The sequence below is a fragment of the Hyperolius riggenbachi genome, chromosome 3 (genome assembly GCF_040937935.1).
Source record: "Hyperolius riggenbachi isolate aHypRig1 chromosome 3, aHypRig1.pri, whole genome shotgun sequence".
Taxonomy (NCBI): Eukaryota; Metazoa; Chordata; class Amphibia; order Anura; family Hyperoliidae; genus Hyperolius; species Hyperolius riggenbachi.
In genome coordinates, this window is record NC_090648.1 from 237,102,591 (window position 1) to 237,116,476 (window position 13,886).

The following is a 13,886-nucleotide window of genomic DNA, read 5'->3' on the forward strand; positions in this document are numbered from 1 at the left end:
ACATGTGGGTGAATGTAATATGGCGCGCGCAAAGTTTAACGCTCGTCACTTGATGTACTGTACACAGTAATAATTCATGATCTACATTCCGTTCGTGTGATCTGCAGTGACTTCACATGATAATGATACTTCGCACATGCAAAGCCTTTTCACATGATAACTGAGTTATCACGCTTTAGTGAATCAAGATACATATATATATTATATATATATATATATATATATATATATATATCCCCCACATTTTGTTCAAAAGATGTGAGTATTTTCCATTAATGCATTAAGAGAGACCTTTTTTCCTTATAGCTAGATCGTAACTCGATTTATTGGCCCTTTATGTTTCATGCCAGTAATATCTTAAACTAAGACAGAAAAAGGCGCATATGATGCACATAGTGAGGCTGTACAGTTACCTCCGCTATTCTCAGCTGTTGAGCTGGCATACTTATATCAGCAGCCAATTCATTTCCCTAAGCCAATAATTAAGTAAGTTTTTAATTAGAATGAAGCATTTCCTGCTAGATTTGAGATGGGCTGAGCAATGAGATGTGTGTTGTGCAATGAGATGTATCCTGCCATAAAGCAAGAAAAGCCATTAATGCTGAGGGATTAAAACTCTCAAGTTAGATTTGACTTTGCTGGCTGTACACAAAATCATCACACCATATGAATGACTCGGTATCCAGAGATTCATTATCATAAAACATACAATGTGTACTATTTTCTGCCGGTGTCTTTTTATCAGTATGTATCCAAGCATATTTTTGAACAGGGTCCATATGTTTTCTTAATTTCTTTGTTGATATGTGGATGGCTCCCCAGATGTTCTATGTCATCCTCAAATGCTATGCTCATCACAGAGCTGGCATGATTTCATAAGCTTGTCTCTTTTCCCAAATTTCAGATACAATGTTAACCAATAACAGACGCACTGTACATTGATCTTCTCCTTAATATTCCCTGTCTGCATATACCAGCTGAATAGGAATGCTCCATAAGGAGCACAATGATTCCTCAAATGGTCATTAGTTGCCCTTTGGCAAATAGCCAAATGCTAGGAATTAAAATAGTTCTCTACTATGTAAAGAAGAGCCAAAGTTCTATTTTGTTTTCATGTTTGATATCTACTGAGTACATAACAATATGCAAATAATCATGCTGAAGCATACTTTTTGGTAATTGCAGCTTGTAAATAAATCAGCCTCGGAATTTGCTTAGTCCATTTTTAAACTGAATACATTCATGTAAAATTACCATAAAATATGCATCAACTCAGAATTATTTGCATTTTACTAACCATCCCTATTACTGAGTAATTATATTACAGAGCATATTCAGCCTCTCCTAAACTCAGTCCACCTGTCTAATTAAGAAATCATTAAGGACATGATCTAAGTTGTATAGCTTCATGAATAAAGATATATTGCAGAAACAACAAAAAAAGAATCTTCCAATGATGAGTTCAAGAGAAGCAGAAACAGGGCTGCCAGTAGCCTCTGCAGAAGTCTATTTCCCAGAATGCACCTTGGTAGGAGCCTGGGCAGAATGTTTTTCTTTTTAACTATAAAAAGTGTTGCTCAAATGTAGCTGTTCATTCATAAGGCCTCGTTCACATTACAAATTTTTAAGAAGCAAATGCTCAGAAAAGTGCTTATAGTGTGTGTGTGAGCCCTGAGGGCTATTTCACATGGGTGACTGCCGGGGGTACCGCAGCGTCTTGGTCAAATGCTTTTCAGTAAGTGTGCAGAAAAGCATGTGTGGCTTTTGGTGGCTTTCTGCAATGATCATCGTTTTTCACCCCCACAGGGGTGCATGGAGACATGAGTAGTAAAGATGATATCATTAAATCCCCCAAAGTCAAAAACAGCCATCATTTTGAGGCTGCCGGGACCCAGTTGTCAAGGTCGTATATAGACACTTTTTTATTGGTTACTCTTTATCACAGGGTGCAGAGAACCTGGAAATGATTGGCTACTTTACTGTCTACTGCATTACATAAAGCAATCTTTGCCCAGAAAAAAAATGTGTAGCAAAGAAACCAAAATTCATTTTTATGACTGTTGACATAAATATGCCCTTAAAGAGGAACTCCAGTGAAAACAATGTAGTAAAAAAAGTGCTTCATTTCCTGTCTGTGAACATTGCTACATTGTGGCAGTTTGCCCAGAGTACCGCGGTCCCAGAGCTTCTTGTGGGAGGGTTTCAGCACAAAATCAGTCATACAGCGCCCCCTGATGGTCTGTTTGTGAAACGCATTATATTTCTCATGTAAAAGGGGGTATCAGCTACTGATTGGGATAAAGTTCAATTCTAGGTTGGAGTTTCTCTTTAAGTTTTACTTATTAACTTTTCATTTTAAGTTACACATACATAAAACTGCATCAAACAATGGTTTATTATTACATAATCTCACCTCTTCACTATATTTCCCCACATATGAGTAGATTTCTGAGAGCGCGCTCATCGTGTTGAACTCATTCATGTGCATACGAGACTGCTCTGCCAAATAAGCGTTCATGTCTTGGTCACTTATAGCTGGCATTTTGGCAATGTCAGAATAGTATCTGAAAGCATAACAAAGTTGAAATGTAACATTCATAACAAAGAAACCAGTGAAAATAAATCAAATATATTCATTGTACAAGACTGCATGACATTGTGCAATTCTCTATTTCAAGTACAGGAACTCTACATTTCCATCTGCTGTATTTTAAGGAGCCTTCGACTGTTCCCTGATTTTGATTCCTCTAGGTATCAGTAATATGGGATACCACATTTAGCTGCTTACTGCTCCCTGGTTCTCAGCATTATCATATTCATCTGCAATAATCCTGTGAACCTGATAAATTCTATTCTTTGTGTGCATAATGGATGTAACATGCTGGTTTTATTATGACTGGTCACATGTAATCAAAACCCCTTCTCTAGGGTTAAATAATTTCCCTGTGGCTTCTGTATGAGAAAGAAATGTGAAACTACTTTTCCTTTTTTTTTTTTAGCCCCAATAATATTGTGCCTGTTCTCTTCCAAAAGTTAAGAATTTGTATTTGATTTGTGAAAACACTAGGGAGCCATATCAAGCCATACAGATCTGTCAGCAGATGTACACAAGAAAAGCTGTGGCCCAATGCTACGTCTGGTCACAGGACTTCTGCTGTCTGAGTGTGTTCCTATACCTTAAAGCTGGCCATACACTGGCCCGATTTGCCGCCGTTCAACAGCAGATTCGATCACTGGGATAGAATCTGCTGCCATTCGTTCGCGCTAAACACACCCGCCGATCCGATTTCCTCCCGGAATCGGATTGGTCCATCGATCACGTCGTGTGGGAAATTACCGTCGATCGCCCGTGGGTAGGGAGCGTCGCTAACGGCGGCCGATCCGATACAGGTATACATTACCTGACGCTGGCTCCCGGGCATCTTCTCCACGCTGCACCGCTCTGTTCCTGCTCCATCCCAGCGTACATTAACTTCCTGTGTCACTCCAGTGACCAGGAAGTTCAAATAGAGGGAGCTCTATTTGAACTTCTTGGTCACGGAGTGACACAGTGTACGCTGGAAAGTGGTGCAGGATGCTGGGATCCGTGCAGCACGGAGAAGAGGACCCGGAGCCAGCTTCAGGTAATGTATATGGGGGGGGGGGGGGGGGGACAGGCGGCAGGAGCAGCTCAACAGATTGTGATCGGTTTCAGGCTGAAATCGATTCACAATCTGTTTGCAGTAAAGGCAGCCATACGATCCCTCTATGATCAGGTCGATCAGATAGGGATCTGTCAGTTTGTCGATCTAATGGCAAATCGACCAGTGTATGGCTACCTTTACATGTGACAAAAGTTCAATAAATAGGACCCACTGAAAGGTGCATTTCCCGGCATGTCTTCTCTGTTCTAATATTTTATTTAATGTTATATCTGTTATGGATCACTTTAGGTTTGTTTTGTTTTTTCTTGTTTTTGTTTTTGCTATGAATTGTTTCTTTGTAATTATTTTGGTATATTTTAAGTTATGTTGATGTACTTTTTAGGCATGGGGAAACACACACATGGTGAGCGCATACTGACTCCATGCCACTTTGAGGCTGGTTTTGCTTTCAACCTGGAACGCTAGTAAAGCCAAGAGTGTTTACTAATTTAGCCACTGTGCCACTTTTAGTGCCAGCATGCATTTAATATAAAAGTTATGACTTTAATGTATTTATCAACATACAAGGATCCATATCACCTGTCATATTACATGGTTTAAAATGTGGGTGAATAATAACAGGAGAAATGTATACACAAATCTAATAATTCACTATAATGATTTATCTAAATTATTATGCATATGCACATAGGTATATTGAAGACACAGACTGCCTATATTCTATGTTTAGCTATAAAATGTAAGTTGTGGATGTTCTACAGCACAAATATGATAACACCCTTATTTGTGTTAGTGAGAAAAGAGTGGAATAACCAAGCATGTGGTTTACTATGCCTGCATGACTAATGCAGATATTGCTCAACACATCACTATCACCAGCTTTACATTCATAACATGCCATAGAAATCATTATAAAAAATGTCATCACTGGATGAAGCAAATCTCATTCAAATCCAAGACTACTCAGTTTTCATTGTACTGCATTCCCTCAAGATTTTCTGACTCATCCAGGAATGTTGTACTCTCCATGTCCTTCATCCCTGGTGTAATTCCAGTGTGATTGGACGCTGCATGAAGAAGGCAATCAGTCATTGCCATTCGCATCTGTGGTTTGCTGTCAACTAGTTAATTAGACTCAATCATTTACATATTTCATTTCTTCATTCTGACATTCTGTGCACCAAAGAAATCTGCAACACGATACATGATTTTATAATTAGAAGTAAAATTCTCATATACTAAAATAGCTGCCAGGTGTCCTGTAGATATCACTGTAGCATCTGCTGAGTTTAGGGACATATCATGAAGAGAAGAAACTGGACACTTACATCTTATGTAATTAAGATAGCAGTCTGTCTAATTATACATCTGCCAGATATATACAATGGGAGAAGCCATTTTGGTTATTCAACAGATAATCTGCCTTAGTTCAAAAGAATGTAATGATAAAACTGGCCCTCAAACAACTCATAAAACCCTGATGCCACTAGCTCCTGGCGAAATGACAGAAGGCAGACGTTAAGTCTAGCCCTAGCAACAAGAGATGCTCAGCTCACTCCAACAGAGGTGGATTTAGTGGAGCGGACACACAGCTGCTCCATCTGAAACTGGACGCTTGGTCACTGTATCAAGAGGGAGAAAATGAGAGAGAGGAGCACACCTAACTGTAGAATATTAGGGCACGAGAAGACACAAATGAACAATGATTATCAGCAAATGTGTCGGTTGGTATAGTAAACTAATAATATGTGCCAGCATACATGCTTATGCACCATTAAAGTGAACCAGAGACGAAGCACCCTCATGTATTTTACCATATATATCAGTGGGAACATTAGAGAAAACACCTATCCTGCTCTCTGCTTCATCCTTCTCTGCTCAGTCTGCCTGTTATCAGCCCTGATAACATCCTCAACTGAGCATTCAGTCTGGCTTTGCTCAGGAATCATAGCTGAGTCATTATAGCAGAGCCAGAAGGGGGCAGGCTTGGGCTTGAAAATACATCAGAGAAGACAGACTAAACTATAATGATTCCTGAGCAAAGCAAGACAATGCTCAGTCAGTGATTTTATCAGGGCTGATAACAGGCAAACTGAGCAGAGAAGGATGAAACAGAGAACATGGTAGGTGTTTTCTCTAATGTTCCCACTGATATATATGGTAAAATACATGAGGGTGCTTCATCTCTGGTTCACTTTAAGTGATGTGCAGTTATCTCTGGGCAGTTGTTCCAGTCATTCTTCTGCCAGATTTTCCCTGATCTCTGCTGCTTAGATTTTTCCATAATAAACTACTTGCCAATCAATAGTGACGATGTGGACATTCCTCAGACATAAGGACAGAGTAGGGAACCTCAGCTGAGAATAATATGATAAATATGACAAATGCATATGTGGTGTACAATCCTCCTCTTCATCAGGCAGAAGTTGCACAGTATTGTTTCCTGATAAAAATGTATGTGTCAGCATAAAACTTGAAGAAAAAGGCTGGCACTAGATGCTGTTTGGGAGCTTACTGGCCTCACTGGATCATGTACCAGCAACAATGTGCTCTCAGAATTACAATAGTCACTTTGCAGATAAAGAGAGAAACGAGGCACTGCAAATTGCAAATGAGGTACAGCTGTCAGGCCTCCTTTACCTCCACTGCATACCCCAATGTCTGTACACTGAGATTAAAGGTACCTGATTTGCAATTTACAGTGCCTCATTTCTCTCTTTATCTGCAAAAAAAAATGTGTACCTCAAGAAATGGCTGCACACCACTGAATAGGGCACGAGTCTGTATGTTGTGTCTAATATTCATTTAGTATACCAGCTAACAAAGCTTATGAGGGTCGTTACATTCATGTATGCCTTATCTTTTGCTGCACTAAGCAGATCTCCTGTCTCCCATTTTTAAGCCACCAGTCTCAGTCAGGATTAGCTCCCCCTGTTTAGAGTACCCAGCCTGGCAAATCAAAATGTGTAACAACCACAAGCAAAAACAGTACAATATCAATGAAGAGTGAAATTGACGCTAACCATTCCTTTTCACTCAGTTGTCACAGTTTTTAAATAATGCAACCGATATGTGTGTCTCATGCCCCAGGTTAACAGCTATTGCATGTAGCATCGGGCGGGCAGCTGTCTTCCGCTCAAATGTTACTATACTTGAAGACCTCAGACATTCCTTAACAAGTCCAATATGCATTTCTGTTTTCTTAATTTGCATCCCGTATTTGTATTTTACTTCCAGCAGTTCACTATTACTGCATTGTTAGAAGTGAAGCATACGTAAGATACAATGGAGCACATTGTTTAAACAGTTTCATAAAACAATGTAATCCAAATGTATATGTTATGGCCAGAATCTGAAATCTGGGGTGGAGGGAGGAGCCAGAGCCGGGGAGAGAAGGAGTCGGCAGGATTCAATCCATTTCGCACATTGGCCGCAGTGAGACGGTCACTTCTAATTTTGACCGGCCAGAACCCGAAGTGGCCAGACTTCGGGTTCTGGCCGTAACATATATATATATATATATATATATATATATATATATATATATATATATATATATATATATAACCATGTTTGCAAATCACATATTTTCAAGCAAGGGTTAAGCAAACTCCTCAATAGTGCTAGACATAAATACCTCTCTCCTTTCCATGAGTGTCTAAGGAATCCAATAGACAGTTCAATAACATTTGCTGACAAAGACTTAGAGTTGTGTAAACTAAGACAATGTTTACATGTAGCTTCTTGTACTGAAATACTGAAGTCTTCAGCATTTCATACACAGTGAAAGGGCTCATTTGTATTCTAGTAAACACCCATGCAAGTCTATGCTGGAATTAACAGCCTGTGCTTTGATTCTCTCATAGTTGGTGCAGGTGGGAACACAGCAGTAAGGAAAAAAAATCACTATTTTCTATTTTTAGCAAGAAACGTAATTACTTTAACACCTAACATGGTGATTCCCCCCTTTTTTTAAATTCAGGTAATAGTCAGCTCTTTTACAGTCAACCATATTAAAAGGTACCTTCCTTGTTTATTAGAAACCTTTCAACCAGAATGCAGAGGCCAATTAATAGCAACATACAGCTACAGTGAAGCAAAATGGCATGGCACCTGCTGGTATGCGTCAACACGATATGTTTCACACTGCACCAAATCTGTCTGCATTAACAGTACATTAGGCACTAGGGAATAGGCAGATTGGTTATGTTATCACACACATTTTATCAGGATGGCAGCTTGCAGCATATGTGCAAAATGAGTATATATACAATGAACTTTTACATTTAGCCAATAAATGTTAGAAAGTTCTGCTTGGTTGTTTCCCATATTAACCAGACTGCAAAACCTGAAACCTTAAATATATACAAGCAGTATTAACATACAAACATGGATCATATTCAAGCCCCAATGAGTCCTCTAAAAGTGGAAGGACAATGCCTCACTGCCTCTTAAAGTGAACCCGAACCATGTCAAATTATTTAAAATAAACACACGATGTACCTGCAAATGAATATTACATACCTACCTCGCCGTCAGTTCCTCTCAGAAGTTAATCATTTTCTTCTTCCAATGATTCCTTCCAGTGTTGACAAGAATTTGACAGAACTGAAATATATCAGTTGCTGTCAGTTATATTTCAGTTGTAATCAGTTATACTCGAAAGAACAACTGGCAAGCAAGGTAATGCCCATGTTTCCCTATGGCTCAAGTGGGCAATATTACAGGTTAACAGTGTGCTGACCAGGAAGCTGTTATGGGGTAATGGCCATTTTCAAAAGAGAGGGCAGAGAATTCCATTGTTCACAGTGGACAAACAGGATGCAGAAGAAAAGAAAGCGATTGATAAGTAGACTACACAGGAGGTAAGTATGACGTGTATATGTTTACTTTGGCTTTTCATTTTAAATTCAGGTTTGCTTAAAGTGTAACTGTCGGGCATAAAATCAAAAATCAATTCTTTATTTTTATCTGGTAAACAAGTAATAAGGAAGCTAACCAGGCAATCCAAAAGTTAAAAATCACTATTACTTTTCTTGTTGATAAATGATCATTCCCCAGTTTACTTGACTCTAATTTGGTACATTGCCACACAAAGGAAGTTGCAGGGCATGCTGGGTTGTCTTTTTTTTTTGCTTCTTTACTTTCCTCTAAGACTTAACTAATGCAGCCTGATTGGCTGAAGCCTCTTTTTCTCCTGTTTTCCCCTCCCACACCTCTGTTCCTTTCTTGATTGTCCAATATTTCTCATGTGGAGACAATGCACTTTCTATTGCAGAGCTGGGTGGGAGTGCCTGAAGACTGGGAGGAGGGCGGGCAATGCAAACACAATCAGGCAGAGGACAGTTAGGCCTTGTTCACATTATAAATTGCCGGCGCTATCTCAAGCGTTGAGCGATTTATAGAGCGCTTTTCACTGCGCTCTAAGTGCTTTTCTAAGCGCTTTTGCTTTTTTCTGAGATGGTATGGCTGACAGCTCCTCTTAAAGGGTCCATTCACACCGAATCTTTTGCTGTCAGTAATAACTGAATGGATAACTGACATGCAGACCAGTGTCCATGTTTCCCGAAGGACAAGTTCACATTATCTGCACTTTAACTGAAAGCTTTGTAAAATTCACTGCTATGGAATAAGTGGTTAGTTAAAATGAATCTGTTTTTTAGCATTCAAGGTGAAATAAGCCTAATGCTTAAAGAGATTATACAGCTAAAATGATATGTTACACGGATTCCTTTCTGGTAAAAAGTTACTATGACTTGAAAGTCATTTCGCTTTTAAGTCTACTATGGAGCCCCAGAAGACAGCGCTTCCAACGCATAGCCCCATCTACTAGCAGCTAAGTGCTGTGGCGCTTAAGTGGCACTCTGTATCTCGAATACAGAGAATGCCATCGCGCTCGGCTGCAAGGGAGCAGGGCAACGCGCTAGAAGCAATAGCTTCCAGACCCAACATGGTACAATTCTATTCTTAGGTACATTCACATTGGGTGCGGTGTGGTGCAGTGAGGTCCTTCAAAGTAACTGACAGCACAGCAATGTGTGTGTTTACAGTGGCAGTGAAACATACAATATACTGTATGCTTCACTGTATACTTTTCACCACCATTGCATTGCGATCTTATCACAAAGCCACGTGTATAGTATTAAAGTACCGTATATTCTGGCGTATAAGACGACTGGGCGTATAAGACGACCCCCCAACTTTTCTAGTTAAAATATAGACTTTGGAAAATACTCGCTGTATAAGACTAACCCTACATAGAACTGGATTTAGAATATAACTATAGAACTACATAGGGTGTAGAATAGAACTAGATAAAACTATTACTGGGTGCTGTATGATCCAGAAGGAGGGCTGTGCATATTTTCATAACAGGCAAAGCTGTCATCCCAATAGTACTTTGTACTACATAGTAATAGTAATTGTGCTACATCTTTAAATTACCTTAAATACCAGATGGTGCAAAGATATTTCCAGTAAAATCTTCCAGCAATCGCTATAGTTTTTTTCAGCAGTCGCTTGCGTGAGTAGTAAATGACAAACCTAATGCTGCAGCATCAGGGGATGGATCCTATTGAAGTAAAAGCTTCCTGCAAAAACATTAGCATCAAGCAAGCAGCCGCTCGCGCGGGTTACACAGCAGCTTCCTGCTTCCGGGTCACCTGACTGGTGACTTGTGCGCTCAACAATGTGTTCCTCCTCCAGTAATCTCCATCGTGAGCACACACGTCATCGATGATCCCCAAACCAGGAAGCTGCTGTGTAACCCGCGCGAGCGGCTGCTCGCTTGATGCTAATGTTTTTGCAGGAAGCTTTTACTTCAATAGGAACCTTCCCCCGATGCTGCAGCATTAGGTTTGTCATTTACTATAATTCCTGGTTGAAGTAGTGACACCCGCAGCCTGACACCCGGCGTATAAGATGACCTCCGACTTTTCAGAAGATTTTAAGGGGTTAAAAAGTTGTCTTGTACGCCGGAATATACGGTACCATGTGTCGAAAAGCATTTTAAACATGGTCGACTTACTTTAAAGCTTGAACTGATTACAGTGAAATCTGCTAAAATAAATCAACCTCTTAACATCTGATACTAATATTCATACTGGAAAAAAATACCTGCTGGCCTAGATGAATAAAAGTTATACGATAGACCAATTCAGACCACTAGATAAAATGAGTAACTAGTTCTTGCTTGTATGAGTGCAGTGGTATGTAGCTGAAATTATGGAATGATACATGAGATCTCCATCCTTAACCAATTATTCACATCTGACTAACAACGTCCTTTTCAGTTACTTGTTATTTCACTTTAGTCAATTGTATGCCAACTTCAAAAATGCATGATGTACAAAAATAAAAAATGCATAAGGACAGGCTGGAGGAAGAAGCCCCTCTATGACACCCATATACATTATCATCATATTGTTTCATCATTAAAAGCATAACAGTCACAATTGTGTCTAATGAACTTTTTGGTATAGGTCAGTCATGAAAGAATACTTGGTCTGTACAATTTCTATAATGCTACTTTATAGTTTCTGAATTGCGCCCATGCTTCATACTCACCTTTCTACCCAGTTTTTATAACTTGGGATGTCCTTGGCATAGAGAAGCTTGTTTGAAGGCGAGTCTTTGCCTAAACGGTGCTCTGAGGTTGAACATGAGTCCATAAATGTCTGAGCCACCACAGAAAGGCAAGCATCAGTAATGCTGTTCTTGTGGATATCAAAGACAAATTGAGGATTTTTGATGACATTCACCCAGAACCTTAACGGTAAGCTAAGGAGAAAAAGATGAATATCAATGAATGCCTTACAAAATCAACAATGAAGTAATCAGCAACTGTATGTGATGGGAGCATTGCAAAGGCACAACTATTATCTAAAACTGACAGAGGAAAATATATTGCTCATAATTCATCTTTTGTACACACTTGTCAAAAGTTATTAAAGAAAACCTGAAATAAGAGGAATATAGAATATTCTACTGCAGAATTATATTTTATAAAGAACATTTTCTGTTCTGGTCCTGATTAAAAGGGTCTGAGGGAAAGCTTTAGAAAAAAAAAGATACTTACCTATATACTTACTCCAGAGGCTTTTTATGTCCTCCTTGCCTTCACCACCACTTGCCGGAACCCCCTTTATATTCACAGCCACCCTTCCTACCATGAGTATGACCGTACTGCACCTGTGCAAGTACAGCTGTGCATGCACACTAACTTTTTGCACAGGCATGGGCATACTCGTGCAGGCTCAGTACAGCCATGCTCATTAATGGTGGGAAGCACAGCCATGAAGCATATCCGATAAGCTCTTATTGAATATGGTTTGTGGTCTGTGAGCGGCAACGTTGGGGGTGAGGAGGACACAGAAAGCCTTTGGACTATCCAGAGGCTTCCCTCCACCTAGTTAAGTATCTGTTTTTTACTCTAATTTTTTGCTTCGGGTACACTTTAATCAATGACACAGAAGAATCATGTAGATCAGGTTTATAAAGCTGCCTGGTCTCCGTATGCCTACTGCAAGTGTGTGATTCAGAAAATACTACATGATCAGCAGGGCAGCCATGCAACTGCATTTTTAAAAAATGAAATGGAAGCAGATTTATCCCTTTTATTTATGTTCCTTTTCTAAACAAGTTTAGTAATATATTCTTTAAAACTTTTCCCCCAGGTTATATTCATTTTGTGTCGACAGGTCATATACAGCTCTAGCATATACAGCTCTATACAGCAGGAAGTACCAGAAGAATCCTGTGAGCAAAATGTTGGGGTCTTTACTGTATAGTCACAAAAAATAATTATTTGTCGATACTGAGTGGTGTCTTGCCATGGGGAGAAGAAAAGCCTTCCATCTCTTCCAAAGGACCCTTTCACAGCTCATCAAAGAGCAGAAAAGGCAATAATAACAACAGCTTGCAATTATCAAACTTAAAAGGATTATAGATCTCCTCAGATAGATAGTATATTTCAGTGATCTGCAAACTTGGCTCTCCAGCTGTTAAGAAACTACAATCCCACAATGCATTTGTCTTTATGAATCATGACTGTTGCTGTCAGACTCCTGCAATGCATTGTGGGACTTGTGGTTCCTTAAAGGGAAACAGAGAGGAATGGGGGGTGAAAAAAGGCAAAGATTTTATACATACCTGGGGCTTCTTCCAGCCCCATAAGCCTGAATAGCTCCCACGCCGCCATCCTCAGCTTCCTGGATCCGCCGGTACCGGGCCCGTCACTTCCGGCGGACGCAGCCAATTGTCCGCATCACAGGGTCTCCCTCCATACATGTACGCATGCGGCTGCGCAGTAAGCAGCCACATGCGTATCTGTATGGAGAGAGCACCCTGTGATGCGGAGAATTGGCCGCGTCCGCCGGCCGACTGGCCGACTCGCGGCAATGACGGGACCCGGTGGCGGCGGATCCAGGCAGCGGAGAACGGCGGCGTGGGAGCGATCCGTGCGTATGGGGCTGGAGGAAGCCCCAGGTATGTATATTTCATCCTCTCCGGTTCCCTTTAACAGCTGGAGAGCCAAGTTTGCAGATCACTGGTATATTTGAATCAAAAAATGGCTCCGCTGTCTCTGTTGTAATATGCATATTGCGGCTAGCCCATATAAAATTAACTAGATGGAACACACAAGTGTATACCTAACTCCGCTGCCACCATTGTAAGACCCAGACCCTAACTTAGTGAAAAGCAACCAGCAGTGATTGCATGTGTAATCACTTCTGGCTGCATCTCACTGGTCTAAGTCTTACGCTGCCAGCAGTAGAGCTGGGTATACTTGTGTGTTCCTTCTAGTTAATTTGATGTGTTCCAAAGGCTATTTACATATTTTAACATGGACAATTAATAAGATTTATTGCTACAAATATACCACCTATCTAGGATGATCTATATTCATCTTGAATTTGATCATGGCAAGCTGTTGTAATTATTGCATATACTGAGCCTCTGATAATGCACATCATGCTGCCTGATCTGTCAGTCATGATGTGAGATACGACTTTAATATATATCCCAGTATTTTATGGTTACTAAATACATAATATTTATACTTTGGTTAAGTTTATCCGTTTATTGTCTCCTTAAAATCCCATTTTTTGTGTGGATTTTGCTTAATGTTTCCATAGTGGGTGGGGCCTAATTTATATTTTGCTGTTATACAGTTGTTTTAACTTCCTTGTGCAAATACTAAGTGACAAGAAGCTCTTCCTCAATGAGTTTTGTTTTTTTTTA

The 13,886-nt window shown here is 39.9% G+C and overlaps 1 protein-coding gene across 2 annotated transcripts in view; it reads right to left on the minus strand.

Annotated features, from left to right (window-relative positions):
• The window catches only part of PLXNA4 (plexin A4), a 910,299-nt gene that overhangs the window by 9,559 nt on the left and 886,854 nt on the right, over positions 1 to 13,886 (minus strand). For both annotated transcript variants that reach the window (XM_068276018.1, XM_068276019.1), the window contains 2 exons: positions 11,211 to 11,423; positions 2,414 to 2,564 (listed from right to left, as the gene is read on the minus strand). In XM_068276018.1, the coding sequence (XP_068132119.1) occupies positions 2,414 to 2,564; positions 11,211 to 11,423 (364 nt within the window). The remainder of the gene's footprint in view (positions 1 to 2,413; positions 2,565 to 11,210; positions 11,424 to 13,886) is intronic.